Source organism: Lactuca virosa, chromosome 5, assembly GCF_052849685.1.
Source record: "Lactuca virosa cultivar CGN04683 chromosome 5, Lactuca_virosa_CGN04683_v6, whole genome shotgun sequence".
NCBI lineage: Eukaryota > Viridiplantae > Streptophyta > Magnoliopsida > Asterales > Asteraceae > Lactuca > Lactuca virosa.
In genome coordinates, this window is record NC_136430.1 from 438,609,123 (window position 1) to 438,626,143 (window position 17,021).

Here is a 17,021-nt window from a genome sequence, read left to right on the forward strand (position 1 = left end):
AAAAAAGGTTTCAATTTTTGAAGTGGCGGCCGTTATGCCCTATTCTTAGATCTTGAATATATGTAGAAAATTTGATGTTTCTTGGATAGACCGGTTAAAAAAATCCACATTTAATTCCTTGTAATATGTAAGTATGACTAGTGTGTTGATAGTATTGTTTAAATAAAATCCTTTGATTCACAATTTTAAAAAATATAATATGGATCTCTAAATTTCACGAACTTAAAAACAATCATTATTACATGATTAACCTCTTTATTGTTTGATTTGCATGGCTCTATAATATTTGGTTGTGAGTTCAAGCCTTTTAAAAGATCAACATATTAGTTTGTACTTTGTAGATAATTTCCAAAAAAAGTAGCTGGTTTTGCTTTAAGTGGTCCCTGATGACCCAATGATACAATGAATCTCTACAACTTTTTATCATATGGTATTTTCCTCAAAAGTTATTTTGAAACTCCATTAGAAAATAAGATTTGATGACAAATGGTAGTAGACACACCATTTCTTGTCTCGACAGCTCATATTTCTCACATAGTCACTTTAAGGGTGGGTGTTTTTGAGTCTGCTGGCATTAATTTTTTTTGAGATACCATTCATTTTATTTTCGTTTCGTATATATCAAATAATTGGGAGTCAAAACTCAAAAGCACCAGTGGTCTAGTGGTAGAATAGTACCCTGCCACGGTACAGACCCGGGTTCGATTCCCGGCTGGTGCAGTTCGTTTTTTAATTATAAATACCATCGATTTTATATTCTTTCTTACGTAAGAACGTAAGCTAAATTATACATACATTTTTTTTCTTCAAATTTCGATCCATGTATTTCAATAAATAAATAATTAATATATATGTATGATTTTTAATCTCATTTAGTCCAATAAACTTCACCGCCTATTAAATGTTAGATTTCATTTTATTTCGTACATACATTTTTTGAAACTTTTTTTTATCAATAGAAGCTCGTTGGGTTTTATTAATATATTTGATTACTTGTTGAGTAACGAATAAAGAATACTTGATCTATGTTGTAGCATATTTGTTTATTTATATAAAGGCTATAAACAAACACGAAAGAGGAATTGTTCTTTTATTGAACCTTAACCAAACAAACGAACAATAGCAAGTTCATAAATGAACGAATTTTCTTGTATGTGTTTGTTTGTTTACACACTTATTTTGTTTATGTTTGTTTGATAAGATGCTAAACGAACCTAAATTAGCATACACATTTACAAACACAATGAAAATCATTCAAGCAACAATAAGAGAGTTCGTAAGAGCCTTTGAGGCATTTCAACCTACATCTTTTATGATTGTTTTAACATTTAAGGCTTTTCGGCTTTTGTTGTGTTGGGTTAATATATATTTTATATAATTAGACATATATAAGCATAAACAATTATAAATGAACAAACGTATAGGAACATAAATGAATGAATACAAACAAACATAAAAGTATGTAAATAAACATAAACAATCATTAATAAACGAATATATGAACGTCGACGAACGCAAATAAACAAACAAGACCAACACTCTTATTCATTCTTTTAACCAAACGAACAAAACACTTATTTATGTTCGTTTGTTTGTTAACTAAACAAACTTCTCTTCAAACGATTCACAAACAATTCATCTAACTTTAGGTTTATTTACAACCCCATATATGTGTTGACGGGGTGATTGCTTCCTTATCTCATACAAATATTGTTTATTGTTTATTTACATCATATAAAGATTATTATAAGTCATTTTAATCGCATTTCTAGAAAAAAAAAATTGATTGTAACGATCATTTAACCAATATCTCCGGTTGAATTAAGAGAAAATTGAAATACTCTAATTGACTACGGGCGTGTTCGACAAAATTAGCTGGTAGCGGGTAGTTTGTATTTTGTAGCGTTTTGTTAAACGCTACATGAAGTAGCATTTGGATTTGGAACGTTGTGTTTAAATAAAACGTTAGAAGCTTGTAGTGCCGAACAAGACTTTTTATTCAAAACGGAACGTTTTGTCAAACGCTAGAAGCTAGAAACTCTCAAACGCTCGGTGCCGAATACGCCCTACACTATTTTTTCCTTTTTTAATAAGCTTTTTTTACATCTGTTAGGTTGTCATACCATAAATAAATAATGAGATATAACAAAGGAATTAAATCACTCATATTTATACTAAAAGATACTTTATATAAAGTAGAGGTCAAATTCACCTCAACATAAATCAACTATTTAAAGGGGAAGAGGGACTCTTAATTAAAAAATAAAGTATGTATGAAAGATTATGTTTTTGAAAATCAACTTTGGAAGCTCTTAGAATTGTCAAATTATTTAGTCAAAATAAGCTTTTTAATTATACATAACTTTACTAACTTATTCTAAAGAAGCTCTTAGAGTCGATTGAAAAGTTGCATTTAAGTTCTTTACAAGTATTCCAGTAAGTTCATTATTTCTCATAGGTTTGAAAATATAAAAACATGTGATTCAAGTTTACATTGAAATCAAACGACTAACCAATTCATTGCCACTAGTTTTAATTCATAAAACAATTACTTATATTTTAACGTGTATACCCATATACACTCGATGGCTTTCCTTCAATATTATACCCATATACACTCGATGGCTTTCCTTCAATATTACCATTTGCATTATATATATTAAGTTATACATCTACTTACACTTAATTGCTTTCTTTTCTTTATGTATGGTTTGGGAACATAAAGTAAATTGTATTTGAATTGAGGCACAAATAGGGTATGAGAAAGCGATAAGTTTAAAGCTAGATTAACGGTATGCCACGATGACATGACATGAAGAATGACGATATAACATATGAGAATGATCAATTGGAGGGTTAGAAGACGAATCTGTCATGATTTAATGGAAAATATCAAAAGAAAGAAAAGAGTGAGGATGAGTGGGATAAGAGAAACAATGCGGTTATCATGAAATTAGGCTGAAATATGAAATTGAGTGATGGATTTGAACTAATCTAAATCATTGATTTTTTTTAAGATCACACTCTAATACCATGTTATTCAACAAATATTGAGAAGTAAAGACAAATCAAAACCGAAAGGGAATGTAAGAGATCCATTGAAAAGAGAGAAAAAGAGTTAGGGATCTTTTTAGTTCTCTTATACCACTAATAATTTGTAATATCAATATATAGGCATGTTTATAACCTTTTAGGACTCTTAATGAAAGCTACTAACTATATTAATCAAGTATAGATAAAAGGGAAAACGACATAAAAGGGTGATATAGTTATTATTTTGTACACATTTACTCTTTATTGTTTTTTTCTTGTAAAATTAGTCCTTTAACTTGTTGTTTTGTACAAATTTAGTCCTTATGACCGTTTATTATATGTTAAGTCCTCAATTTGTACACGTTTAGTCCTTAATGTTTGTTTTTTGTTGCAAAACTAGTCGTTGTTGTTGTACGCATTTAGTTCTTATGAAAAGTATTCTTTAGGTTTTGCTCATGTGGCATATACATGGGACAATCATTAGCGAGGTTTTCTCATACGTGACTTGTCCCTCACTTATATCAATAATATAATTCACGAACCGGTTATATAATTTTGGTGTCCTGGTTTTCTCCAGGAAGAAGATGTCTTCGGCTTCAATTTCATCTATCTCAATAGCAGAAAATGAGATTCTTTGTGATTGTTTTCCCCCAACTCAAATGTCCTTCTTTTTTATTTGCTTAAATTTTATTTTTTGTTACTTAAGAAACCAGGTAAAAATGCAAATTCTGGCAATAGGTTGACGAAGAACATGTCAAATTGACCCTGAATTTTGATGATGAACTTGCACCTGTTAAAGAGGAGGTTTCATGTCTCAACCACCTTGAATCGTAGAATACTAAAACCCTAGAAGGATTATGCTTCTGTCACAAGGACTAAGAAGATGCGTCATAAACTTATATTAATTTATTAATTACTAATAAATTAACAAATTGGATCCCCAATAAACTCTCATGTCAATAATTGTTTAAATCGACTCTTGCGTGTAACCCAAACTGATTATGTTATTAATAGTAATATTACCAACTGTTGTGAATGTGAACACTATTTCCAACAACTGAAATCATATTGTCTAATGTATTCTCTTCGACTCATGTAATGTAGTTGGTGTTGCTATTGAATGAAGTTTGTATTGGTATGAAATATAGTTGGTATTGTTATTGAATGAAGTTTGTATTGGTATGAAGTTTATTTTATTTTATTTTTTCTTTTTGATTATTTACAGTTAAAATTAAAAGAAAAATATAATAAACCTACCCCTTTCTTTAACTTAACCATATTCTCCCCCCCCCTTCTCTCTCTCTCTCTCTCTCTATATATATATATATATATATATATATATATATATATATATATATATATATATATATATATATATCTTCCTCCTCTTTCTTTCTTAATCAGAGAAAGCATCTACCCAACACCCTCACCTTCACTCATCTTCCCTTTCTCCCTATGTAGTGGCCACCAATTACCACCCATGAACATCCACTCATTCCTTTGCTTTAACACCCCCATGAACATCCTTTTTCACTTTCACCCATAGACGACAAGGAAGAACTATCGCCTCCCTCAGTCAATTTCTCCAATCCCTTCATCTACATTTTTCTACCTGAACCACTAATCGCCGTTCCCCCTTCACCACCCACTTCTTATGCCCTTCTCTGAGACATAATGTGTCTCTGACACTGAATTAGATCTACTACCATTGTCCTTCTCCAATTTTAAATGAGCCACTTCCATCCCTAAATCCCTACGTGATGCCTTTAACAAAGGTTTCAAGATGAAGGTCTATTATGTATCAAATTGCTTGTTGAACTTGGGAAATAGTTTTTTGTTTCAAGCCATCACGAACATTTGATGATAGAGGTCTGTATCAAGATTTTTGTTGAACTTTTGCATGAAGAGAGAGAATCATTAATGAACAAATATGCTCATATCTATATAAAAATCAATTTGTTGATATCAATTTATATAAAAACTAGTTTATAACCCTTGAGAACCACGATTATAAAATCAATTAAACTTTCATAGTAAAAACCAAAAATTATTAATCAATTATTTTATATAAATTATTTTAAATAAATTATTAATTAAGAGATATTTTTTTAGTTATATAAAATTATAATCGTTGATTTAAATAAATAAGTGACTTTATAATATGTATTAACTTTATTTTAATTTTAATTATAATGTTATTGATTTAATGTAAATAGAGTGAAAAATTTAAAATTTGAAATTTGAAATTTGAAATAGAGAATAATAATAGGTTGACAAGTAGCATAACATTAATTAGGAAGCCTAATAGAGTGACACATGAAAAAAGGATAATCAATCTATTCTTTTATTAGAATAGGGATTAAAGTCCCCATCAGTTCATCCGTTCATGAAGACGCAAACAGATTACCGCCCTTTCGACAACACCGTTTCCTAGAGACGATGACAGCAAGGAGACAATCGACAAGGAAGGTCATTGGTGATGTTAGAAGAAGTGATGACAATGACAAAGGTCCCTATAGTGGTTCTTAGGGTTGATTCTGACAAATGGACGACATTAGGAAGATGAAATCGTCGAGCTGGGAGCCAGTGGAAAAAGGTGGGGTGGGGTGGGGGGTTTGGGTTAATAGAGTTTTCTTTTTTTCTTTTCTTTTTTTTTAAAAAAAAATTAAAATAGATTTCTTTAATCAATTTAAAAAATATATATAAAAAATATAAACTAATAAAATATTTAGTCAGGAATAAAAGGGAAAATGACTTACCAATGCAATCATCTTTGTCGCTTTGTAGGCAACTTCATTTTTTTTGTACAAATTTTACCATTTAACTTGTTATATTTATTCACATATTACCATTGTCACCGACTATAACAAATGATGATGATAATATGTAAACACATTTAACAAGTTAAATGGTAAAATGTGTACAAAAAAAGAAAGTTATCTAAATGTGAACAAAATGAAAAGTTAATTACCCTGATAACTCATTTTCCCCTGTTTTAATAGTGATTTTATTTTTCATATTTGTTTGCATTATTTTTTTAAAACGTTACTTTAAAAGTATTCATAATATCCTAAATATTAATTAAATATTGATCAATTCTAAAATTTACTTTTTAATTAATAAATATGTTTTTGTTTTTTGAAATATTTTATATATCCTTTTATATTTTTTCTTATGTTTTTAAGCATATACAATATTTTTAAAGTAAATAACATCTAACAATAAATTAAATAAATAAAAAATATAACAATAAGTATGGAGAGTCTTTTAAGAAAAATAAAAAGAATATATTACGTAGCAAATAAAAAAACAAAAAAAATTCTATATAATATAAATGTTTTAAAATTATTACAACTTTTAATTAAAAGTTTATAAACTTTTAATTTTTTAATACAACGTTTTAAACTAGTATTTAACAGAAGTATTTTAAAATGTTATAAAAAAATATTAAACTATCATACAAAATCTGTGAAACACTTTAAAAATGTTGTAAAAGAAAGTTTAAAAATAATTGTATGAAAGTTATAAAAACAATCTTATGAAAATGTAAAAAAAAAAGTTAGAAACTTGTAAGCAAAATTTAAAACATTTATAAAATACTTACTTTAAAAACACTTGTATTAAAATTATATGAAAGTATAAAAAATCTTTAAAAAAAATTATAAGAAAAGTTTAAAACATTGTATTAGAAAAACCTATAGGGAAAAATATTATAAAAATGTTGTAAGAAATTATAAAAAGTTTTAAGAAATTTGTAAAAAAAAATTGCTCATATTTAGACAACTTTATTTTTTTTATACATTTGACTATTTAAATTGTTAAATGTGTCCACATATTATCATTGAGCAAGTGACAATGGTAATATGTAAACACGTATAACAAGTTAAATGGTTAAATATGTATATAAAAATTGTCTAAACGTGAATAAGACGAAAGGTAATTACCATGACAAATTATTTTTGCAAAATAAAATATTAATTATAGGTCAAATTTGTAATAAATTAAAACCATACCCCATACAAAAAGAAAGTAAACTACATAGACCATCAATGTAGTGCTTCTCAAAGTTATCACAAATTTGCTATTTTTTAAAAACCACATGACCATTTCTAAAATTTTATCTAAATTTTGTTAGTATTGGATTTTATGATTTATCTCTTAATTAGTTAATTTAAATAAATAAAAGATAAATGGAAATGGAAATGGATGAAAATCCAGCCACCCACCTAACGAAAGCGCGTGCCTTAACTCGAATTGAACCTGGCAATAGCAAAAACACAAAAGCAAATTTTGTGTCAGAACTCAGAACCCTCCTACTTTCCTCTTCTATCTCTCTACGGATTAGGTGCTTCCCCGCGAAACCCTCTTTATCTTCCACATACCCAAAATGGCTTGATCGGACTCCACAATTCGCCGCCTTCGATCGCCGTCTCCACCCTCCAATTCCATCGCCACCTACTGCTGTAAGTTCTATCTACTTTTCACTTTGTTAAGCTAATCGTACTGTAATGTTGATCTTCAGATCCAATTGCTTTGCTTTTTATTATCTGTCTTCATGATAGTTTTCATTTTCTACGAATTATGTTTCAGCTTATCTTGTTGTTATGTTTGTAATTGAAATCATTGTGTGTTGGTTGATCTAGCTGTCACGGTAGCTGGCAAAGTTAATTGTTTCATAATTAACATCAGTTTTGTGTTTTTTGTAAACTTTCAGTTCGCTTACGTTATGTCTAATAAAGAGTTTGAGTTCGTGTTTAGTAACTCGATTGATTTTTGTATTGTCATAGTCTCATAGATGATTGTGATGTGTTAGGGTTAGGCATCTGAGAAATGGTTTAATTCCTAACTTTATCGGATGGTTTTTAATTGTTGTCATTCACGTCAATTGATTTATCATCTTCTGCAATTTCTTCGGATATAGTATCAGTTTTGATTTTCGTTTTATTTGAAGGATTATACTGCTAACCTGCCATGGAAGATACCGATTCAGTTGCTACACTCTTGGAGTCTACAAACTCCAAAATACAACAACTTCAGAAAGCATTTGCAGAGCTAGAAAGCCACCGGGCTGTAACCCTTAACCTGAAATGGAAACAAATTGAAGAACATTTCCATGGGCTTGAGAAGTCCTTGAAGAGGCGATTCACTGAGCTTGAAGACCAAGAAAAGGAATTTGAAATGAAAACAGTTAAAGCTCAACAAGTTCTGGAAAAGCGTCGTGCTGCTGTTATGGCTAAAGAAGAAGCTTCATTGGGGCGGCTTCAAGAGAAGAGAGATGTTGCAGTCAATGCCATTGCTAATGTCTTAGGGAAACACAAAAATGGACACGTGGAATCTTCAACTGTTAACAACGAAGACCAAGGTGGTGCTGATCAGAATCCACCTGAAAGTGAAGAAGATGATATGAAAAGGTTATTTGAAAATGGTGATGTGAAGCTGCTATCGAATCCCCAACTTGCTAAGTTATGCGAAGAGATGGATGCAGGAGGCCTCCACAAATTCATATCCGATAATCGCAAGAATCTAGCTTCCATAAAGGAGGAGATTCCAATTGCATTGAAGGCTGCAGGTGACCCTGGTGGTTTAGTTTTGGATTCACTTTGTGGGTTCTACATTTCAGAGGGGTCAAACTCAAACCTAGATGGGAAAAAAGATGCAAATCTTTTAGGTTTGAGGCGAACATGCATCATGTTGATGGAGTGTCTTAGCATTCTGCTTGTGAACCTGGATGCTAACACTGTTTCTAAGGTGATCTCTGAAGATGTGAAGAACAGAGCAAAGATTATCGCACAAGAATGGAAACCCAAATTAGATGATCTTGATCTGGATGCAAGTAATGGGAATTCATTGGAGGCTCATGCTTTCTTGCAACTTGTTGCTACTTTTGGTATTGATTCTGATTTTGTTAATGAAGATTTATCCAAGTTAATACCAATGGTCTCTCGCCGCCACCAGACTGCTGATCTTTGTCGTTTCCTTGGGTTGTCTGACAAGATGCCAGGTCACTAAATTTACTTGTCTTCTAAATCTTTATATTGTAAGTAAATTACAAAATGGTCCCCGTGCTTTCTGATTTTTACGGTGTCCAGTTCAAAATCGAAACTTTTTTCAATTTTGGTCCTTATTTCAAAGTTTCATAGGATCTTTCTTGTAATTAACTCAATTCTTTTATCATTTGTTGGTTTAATTTACTTGTTTCTTACTGTTTTTTTTTCAGGTGTAATTGATGTGTTAGTGAATAGCGGAAGGCATATCGATGCTGTTAACCTATCATTTGCATTTGAACTCACCCACCAGTTTTCTCCTGTTTCTTTACTGAAATCCTACTTGGCAGAAGCAATCAAAACTCCTTCCACTGTCAAATCAGGAAATTCTTCTCCCACCCCTCAGGTTTTGTTACTGTCACTGTCTCTGACTTACTGTTACTGATACGGATATTGATACTGTTGGCAATTTTGAAATCCTAGAATGATGTGAGCGAAAGAGAACTATCTGCTCTAAAGGCAGTCACCAAATGCATTGAAGAACACAAGCTTGAAGAGGAGTACCCTCTGGACCCACTTCAAAAACGGATTGCTGAGCTGGAAAAAGCCAAGGCAGACAAGAAGCGCGCAACAGAAGTAGTGAAACCTCAATCCAAGAGACCCCGTGCCAATGGTGTAGCAGCAGCAGCAGCAGTAGCAGGATACGGGCCACGTAACACCGCCGACAAAAACTTCTATGCTGCCAGGTATGCACCGCCAACACAGTACATGTATGACAGCAGACCACAGTATGCTTACGCTGGACCACCACCACCGGAAAACCATGTTCACTCCTTTATGGGTACGCCTGCTTACAACTTGGCTCCTAACCATGGGACCTACTTTGGGAATGCTTACCAGTATCAAGCTCCTTATCTTCACTAAAGCTTGTAAGAAGAAACTTTACTTATCATCGTCTTTTAACTTCTAGGTCTTATTAACCCTTTTGAGTTTTTCGTATGAAGAACTCAATTTGGAAAAAAAAAAAAAAAAAAAAACATGAAAAGCCCGAAGAAAAAAGAATATATATAATATAATATATATATTAGCCCTGTTGATTTCTGAATTTGTTTGTATAAGTTGACACTGTAATCGTTTAATACATGTATTATCGATGTTGTTAACTTAGTATGTCTTTGGATGATTATTGTGTCTCAAATTTATAACTTTGTTTAATTGTTTTAGCCCACGATCTTTTTTTTAGTTATATATATTAGAAGATGTCTAAGTTTAATACAAGTTCTTGTCTTATACACTGTTGAGCCATCCACACATGATACAACAAATACCTCAAATATTATGGAATTAATTATTACAAAGAAATCAAGAGTACACTACAAGTTCTTTTGTCTTAAACTTTCTCGGTTTTGTTTACTTGCTAACATTAAAAGCAAAACTCTTTCTTGTTTGTCGTGTCAACTAGGAAAGCACCATTCATTGTCTTTTATTGCAAATTGTTTTATTGTTCATACCATACTTATCTTATATAAGGTTCCAGAAAGATTATAGGGGGAGTCAAGTATTCACAATTGTCTACACCATAAATTGACATCCTACAACTACACTTCAAAACAAGTCATTGTGTGAACTCCTTCATGGTATTCATCTTGCATACGATCTTAAAGTTTGGGGTTGTGCATGTTTTGTTCGGTTGCAATCTCATGGACGTTCAAAACTTGTGTTTCGCTCTCGTTTATAGTGATTTGTTACTTACATATTAAACAAAAAGACGTTGATGTTAGGATTTCGTTTCAAAATGACTTTGTATCTCACGTCATGTCAGTTTTTAGGAACACAAACAATATCCCCCCTCTATCTCTCTCACTTCCGCAGTACAATTCTCTTCAACCTCTATTTATCTTACATATGACTGAGTCTTGTTGGACTCATTCCTATATGCTTCATATACTTCTGAGTCCACCTTTCCAGATTCGGATTCTCTTAGTCTAGTGGACCACGTTGAACCTACTATTACAACTTCACAACTTATCTAGGAGACATCTTCCCAATCTATAGATCCTAGTCACACTACAACATTTGAACCCAAGCGTTCAATTGGGTAAGACAAATTCCCCCTCATTTTTGTGATTTTCATTGATGCACTACATCGTTGTCTCATCATGAACCTACTTCATACAAGGAAGCCTCGTCCAACCCACTATGGCAAAGTGTTATGGATGAAGAATTTCAAGCATTATGGAAAACCCAAACTTGGGAGCTTGTTACTTTACCTCTATTGAAATCACTTATTGGTTGTAAGTGATGTATAAACTCAAGATGAGATATGAAGATATATTTGATATATACAAAGCCTTCCTTTTTCCAATGGGTTTAATCAAAAGTATGATATTGATTAGGTGGAGACTTTTGCTCCAGCTGCTCGTATTACCTCAGTTTGTAGTTTACAAGCCATTCTTGTAGCTCGTTGTTGGTCTTTATATCAATTGGATGTCAATAACGCTTTCCTTAATGGGGATCTTGCTAAGGAAGTTTACATGTGTCCTCATAGCTTGTAGAGTTGATCATCCTTCATGGTATGTTTATCGTCTATGAAAAACTATGAAAATGTTATATGGTCTTAAATAGACTCCCCTGCTTTGTTCGATAAATTCAACACCATCGTTCACTCTCTAGGATTTTCGTGTAACCCCTACAAATCATGACTCTTTACTTGAACCACAAATATATGTATCATTTTCCTTTTATTTTATTATTATTATTATATGTTGATGATATGATCATTACAAGTCTCATATAGTCTCTCAACTTTATTTTTTAAACGAAAGATCTCCGAAATCTACATTATCTTCCTGGCCTTGAAGTTCTCTATGATAGTCCTAGAGTTAACCTATGCAGAGAAAAATATATATGTGATCTTTTGTCTTAATCATGTCTTTCAAATGCCAAAGAATTTGTTTCGGTAATTCCATGTTATACGGGGTTACTTTGTATTTATTCGTTGTAGTTTTTGCATTTACTTCTAATTAGCCTTGCCATCTTAATTTCTCCATCTTCATCAATTTATCTTCACATACGATTTTTTACTTAAAATTATTATGACGAAAATAATTTAAAAATTCACCAATATCTCCTTTTCATGAAAACAGAGAAATCCGTAAATATTACTTTAAAGTCTAGAGTCTAGACACCTGATAAAACGATTACAGTTAGGATTGGTGAGATTAATAAAAATTTGGTACCACATTCACAAAACCAAACCGAAGTAAACTGGTACACAGGAACGATGACAGGGGTGCATCCTAAATATTGATTATTACAATCAATCTTTTCAGGAAGATCTGCTATGCCAGAGACTTTGACATTTTCTTGTGACGTTTTTGCAATTCCCTATAACAAAATACAGAAAAAGTAACACATTTAATATAAGACAAATTAAATATCCTTCTATATTTTGTTTCTATTCATCTTTCTACTCATATAAAATATGACATGTGAAATCTACTAATTTTTTGATCTAATGAGTAGAAAGATATATAAGAACAAAATGTATTAATATATTTATTCAAAAATATATGCAAGTGAGTATTGCATTCACCTTGACACCGGCAACAACTATCTGGTGTGAAGCCTAAAAAAATTGTGAAATTAAAATGTATTAACTGAATAATAGTGGGAATCTTGTTTGGCCCTTGTTAAAAAAACTACAAGAATAAAATTAAACATGGATAGAAGAATTGCATACCTAGACTGCCGTGGATGCTAACACTAAAAAGAACGTGAAGACAAAAGAAAACGAGAAACAAAAGTTGTTTTTATATTCATCGTATTTCAAGTGATCGAATTTTCAGATAACAAAATTAAGAATATTCTTATTCACCTTCAAATTAAGATGAATATGTGGAAGGATGGAAAAACAAGCCATATAACTATATCTAAAGTTTTATTACATTTATTTTGGTATTTACTATCATTTTGCTAACGTAATTACAGGGGGCACTGAGGTAGGGACAAAGTTGACAGTTGCACATGATCCAATTTTTTTTATTATATTTTATAAGTATATATATTTATTTAAAAATAAAATACTTAAAATAACGATATGAACACTTTTTTTTCTAGCATGTCCAGGGCATTTGAAGATATATAAATTCTCATGACCGGCCCTAAACTAAAAATTATTATTTACTACACCTACTCATATCTTTATGGACTCGTCCTACTTAATGGCATTTAGTTTTTGTGCAAAACGTAATAAAATAAAAATTCTAAATACTTCCAATCTTATTAATTGCATGAATGTGTTTCACTATAAAAGAAAGGTAATTTGCAGCCTTTAGGCCGCCCACGCAGAACCCATCCCAAGCCCATCATGCTATTTAAGATACTTGGAATGCAAGAAATCAACACTAACAAATCTTGGGTGGAAAGAAACCCTTGTGGGAACACCACAAAGCACTCTTATTATCTTAATAAGGAGAAGAAAGATGATAGAATGAACGAAAAATAAGACCACTAGATGAATTAGTGACTGGATTTCTATTACTCGATTATATGTTTAATGGGTTATCTGAATATTATTATAGGAAATTGTAAGAGTGAACAAACAAATTTATTTAAATATATTTATAAGTTTTAAAGAAGGGTAATCCAATTTAAAAAAAGCTATCAAGGGCAATTTGGTTATTTCACTTATTTGTTATTTTCATATGTCAAAACCTTTTGATATAATTGCAAACCAAACGCAAGTTAAAAAAGAAAAGGGAATCAAAATGTAAATGCTTCAAATTCTAATTCCTTTTGATATATTCCAAATCGTTTCAAAAGTCAAAACAATCGAACCAAACTCCCTATTAAGGTCATTGTCTTAATTTATATGTGATTAATGTTGTATTTGAGAAATTAAATATTCTACTACTTTTTGTTCTTATCAATCCTCATAATCATTTAAATGATGACATGTATCATATTAGTATATAATAAAACATCACGAAATTTCATTAAATGAGCATTAAATGTTATACATGTCACTATTTAATTGGATATGAGGATTTGTAGGAACAAAAAATAAAATGATATTAATTTTTCTTGTTGTATTTAAGGTGTGTTTTGATAAACTTATTTGAATCTCTTTCTGATTTATTTGGGGTGCACGATTATATCGTATTCATTTCTGGCAACCCTTTATGTTATGAAAATAAACTGAAGATCAAAGATGAAAATCAGTTGTTTTTTTCCTTTTCCCTATTCAAGTTGGAAGTTTTAGAAATCTTAATTCGAAGTTTTGAAAAACTTTCAATTTATCTCTCATATGGGTATGTGTATTTAACCGATTGACACTTGCCTGTATTTGACGTATTTTTTCCTATAAAATCTAACATTGAGGTTCGAGAATTTGATCAAAGATGTGATATAATAACATTGGGTTTCACGAGTTTGATTGACGAAATATTAATTGAAATTATGTATTCAATATATTGAATATGTATTTTTTTGGAAACGGAAAATATTATTAAAAACACCATGATTAGCAAGTAACTAAACCATGGAAAAGAGAAAAAAACAAAGGTAACAGGAAAGGCAAAACAAGCAAACAAGCAAATTACAAGAGATGTTCAAAAGGTGAATAGCACCATTCCGCCCAACTACTGAATATGTATATGCCCAAAATTTGTAAATTTTGTATCAAAAGGTGATTCGGTTATGTCCGGTCCTAGTTTTACCAAATATCGCGCAAACAATTTTTTAGTTCCTTCAAGTCCAGTTATATCTAGTCGGAGTGTACAAAATGTTACCTAAGAACTTAATTGAATATCAAACTTAGAATTAGAATCTGGCTTTGTTAAAATCGTATTGTTCAATGTCAACATAGCTTCTAACCATATCAAAATTGTAACGTTTAAGTATAATTATTTGTCTATAAAAAAAATCATGCCCATATTAAGTATAATTATTTCTCCATAAAAAAAATCCTATATTTCCACTTTTGTAGTTTTGTTTTGTTAGACTGCACGTTGCATATGGTCGTAAAAAATATGTGACTAATTGGGTCGAACAATATCAAGTACCTTAATAATAATAATTGTTTATATCCTTTTTAGTTACATGTTTTTGGATGATTCTTGTATAACAAGCATTCAAATATATTTGACTAAAAATACGTGTTTTAAAAGCATCATTTGTATAACAAATCATCAAATTATCTTTAGATTCAAATGACTCATACCAAAAATATGCTTAATATTCTCATTTATGATGAAACATTTGTAACTAATTTTGTAATCATAGTAAGGTAGATACATTATTAGGCTGGAGGAGGTAAGTATAATTTGCCACCACATTGACAAAACCAAACGGATTTAACAGGGAACACGGGAATGAGGATCGGGATGCAAGGCCTACACCCTTCACATTTATCTGTGCAGTCGATCGGAGGTGGGATTTGTCCAAAGTTTTCGCTCACTTTCATCTTTTCCTGGCTTGTACTTTCCACTTCCTAAAATATTTATAAAAAACAACAAAATGTTAATCAATCACAGTTATATAACATCAAACGTGCAATCATTCAAAACTATGTCGTTTTGAATCAAAATGTAACTAATCACTTTTAATTTGTTTAATTTCTTCCAAAACCTTAATTTCATCTTGATTTTTCATTTACAAAAGTGATTGGTTTTTCATGGATCGTCTTTCTTTAATATATTTTTTTTTATTTAAGAAGGCGATTAACTGATCATTGCTTCTTAATTAGCAGTTTTTTTTATATTTAATTTGGTTATTTACAGCCTAAAACAATGATGGCGCACATCATGCATCCCAAATAAATCTCATGTAATTTGAAAGCAAAGTTCCTAATTTGTGTAATTATGTTACTATGTCGAACTTAATCCGCGACAAGTCTTGTTTAATCCATTCTTACGAATTATCCATTTGACATTATTAAGCCATTATCTAATTTGAACGTGGATCGTTTGTTTTTTTCATCTCTAATCTCTATATAAAGGAAGATTACAACATATTAATTTTACATAATAAAGAGGGAAAAAAAAAATTAAAACGTGATAACAAAAATCTTGTTTGGATCTTACTATGTGATTTAAGAAAACGAAAGGGAAAAAATTGAGTGTGGGAATTCGAATTACATACCTGAACAAGATATATTGCAGACATGGATGCTAATAACAAGAAGAGGTAAACTCGAGTTGCTCTGGTGTTCATTGTATTTCACGTGATCCTGAATTAAACAAGAAGGAATAATATCACGAACTAGTTCAATGAAATTATTCAAACTAATATCTACTATCAAAATATACCATAAACCGGTAAAAGTAACAAAATCAAATAATAATTGTAGCTTACTGACCTTCAATTTTTGATGAAAAATATGAACGATGGAAAACCCCATGTATTTATACCCAAATAAGTTTATTTTAGGAAATATTTTCATACCGGATTTATTAGCATTTATTGCGAAAATCTATAGTTATTCGATTCATATAAGGAACTAAAAAAGGAAATTAAAAGGAAAAAAAATAATAAATTAAATGCTTACCTTTTTTACCCAACCTCCAATATAACTATAGGAAGAAGAGATATAATCTGATAGACAACCCTAAAATCGCTGAAGAAGGCAATAGATTTTGATATATTTTTTTTAGTGTATTTAATATTTATAAGGTGGATTTCGATTGAAATCAATGTAATGCTTATTGAAATGATTACCATCATCCTCAATGAAATCGTCTAATCAAACAATTGTAAGTCTATGAAAAGGAACCAATTTTTTTAACCGTCTCATCACTTATATTATTTATTTCTATAACTAGTTGTGACCCATGTATTACATGGGTTAATTTAAAATATATATATATATATATATATATATATATATATATATATATATATATATATATATATAAATCAAAATATTTAATAACTTTGAATTTATAAGAAAATAAGAAAAATAATGAATTATTATAATAAAAATGTTTTTTATCTTTTAAATTT

The 17,021-nt window shown here is 30.5% G+C and overlaps 1 protein-coding gene and 1 non-coding gene across 2 annotated transcripts; both read left to right on the plus strand.

Moving 5' to 3' along the window:
• The first annotated feature begins 649 nt into the window (after positions 1 to 649).
• Positions 650 to 720, plus strand: TRNAG-GCC (transfer RNA glycine (anticodon GCC)). Its single transcript has one exon. It is a non-coding gene; the product is annotated as a tRNA-Gly (tRNA).
• Positions 721 to 7,306: 6,586 nt separating this feature from the next.
• On the plus strand, positions 7,307 to 10,203 carry LOC145113834 (FRIGIDA-like protein 3). Its single transcript, XM_079049883.1, has 4 exons — positions 7,307 to 7,496; positions 7,985 to 9,034; positions 9,251 to 9,423; positions 9,501 to 10,203. Exons 2-4 carry the CDS (start codon positions 8,005 to 8,007, stop codon positions 9,939 to 9,941), a joined length of 1,644 nt encoding a protein of 547 aa, XP_078906009.1. The 5' UTR covers positions 7,307 to 7,496; positions 7,985 to 8,004; the 3' UTR covers positions 9,942 to 10,203.
• The last annotated feature ends 6,818 nt before the right edge of the window (positions 10,204 to 17,021 follow it).

Bases quoted from the DNA above. Each gene is read 5' to 3' on its own strand.
- LOC145113834 (XM_079049883.1), top strand. From the start codon at position 8,005: ATGGAAGATACCGATTCAGTTGCTACACTCTTGGAGTCTACAAACTCC. The intron at 9,035-9,250 runs GTCACTAAATTT...TTTTTTTTTCAG, and splicing joins GTTGTCTGACAAGATGCCAG to GTGTAATTGATGTGTTAGTG. The intron at 9,424-9,500 runs GTTTTGTTACTG...TTGAAATCCTAG, and splicing joins ATTCTTCTCCCACCCCTCAG to AATGATGTGAGCGAAAGAGA.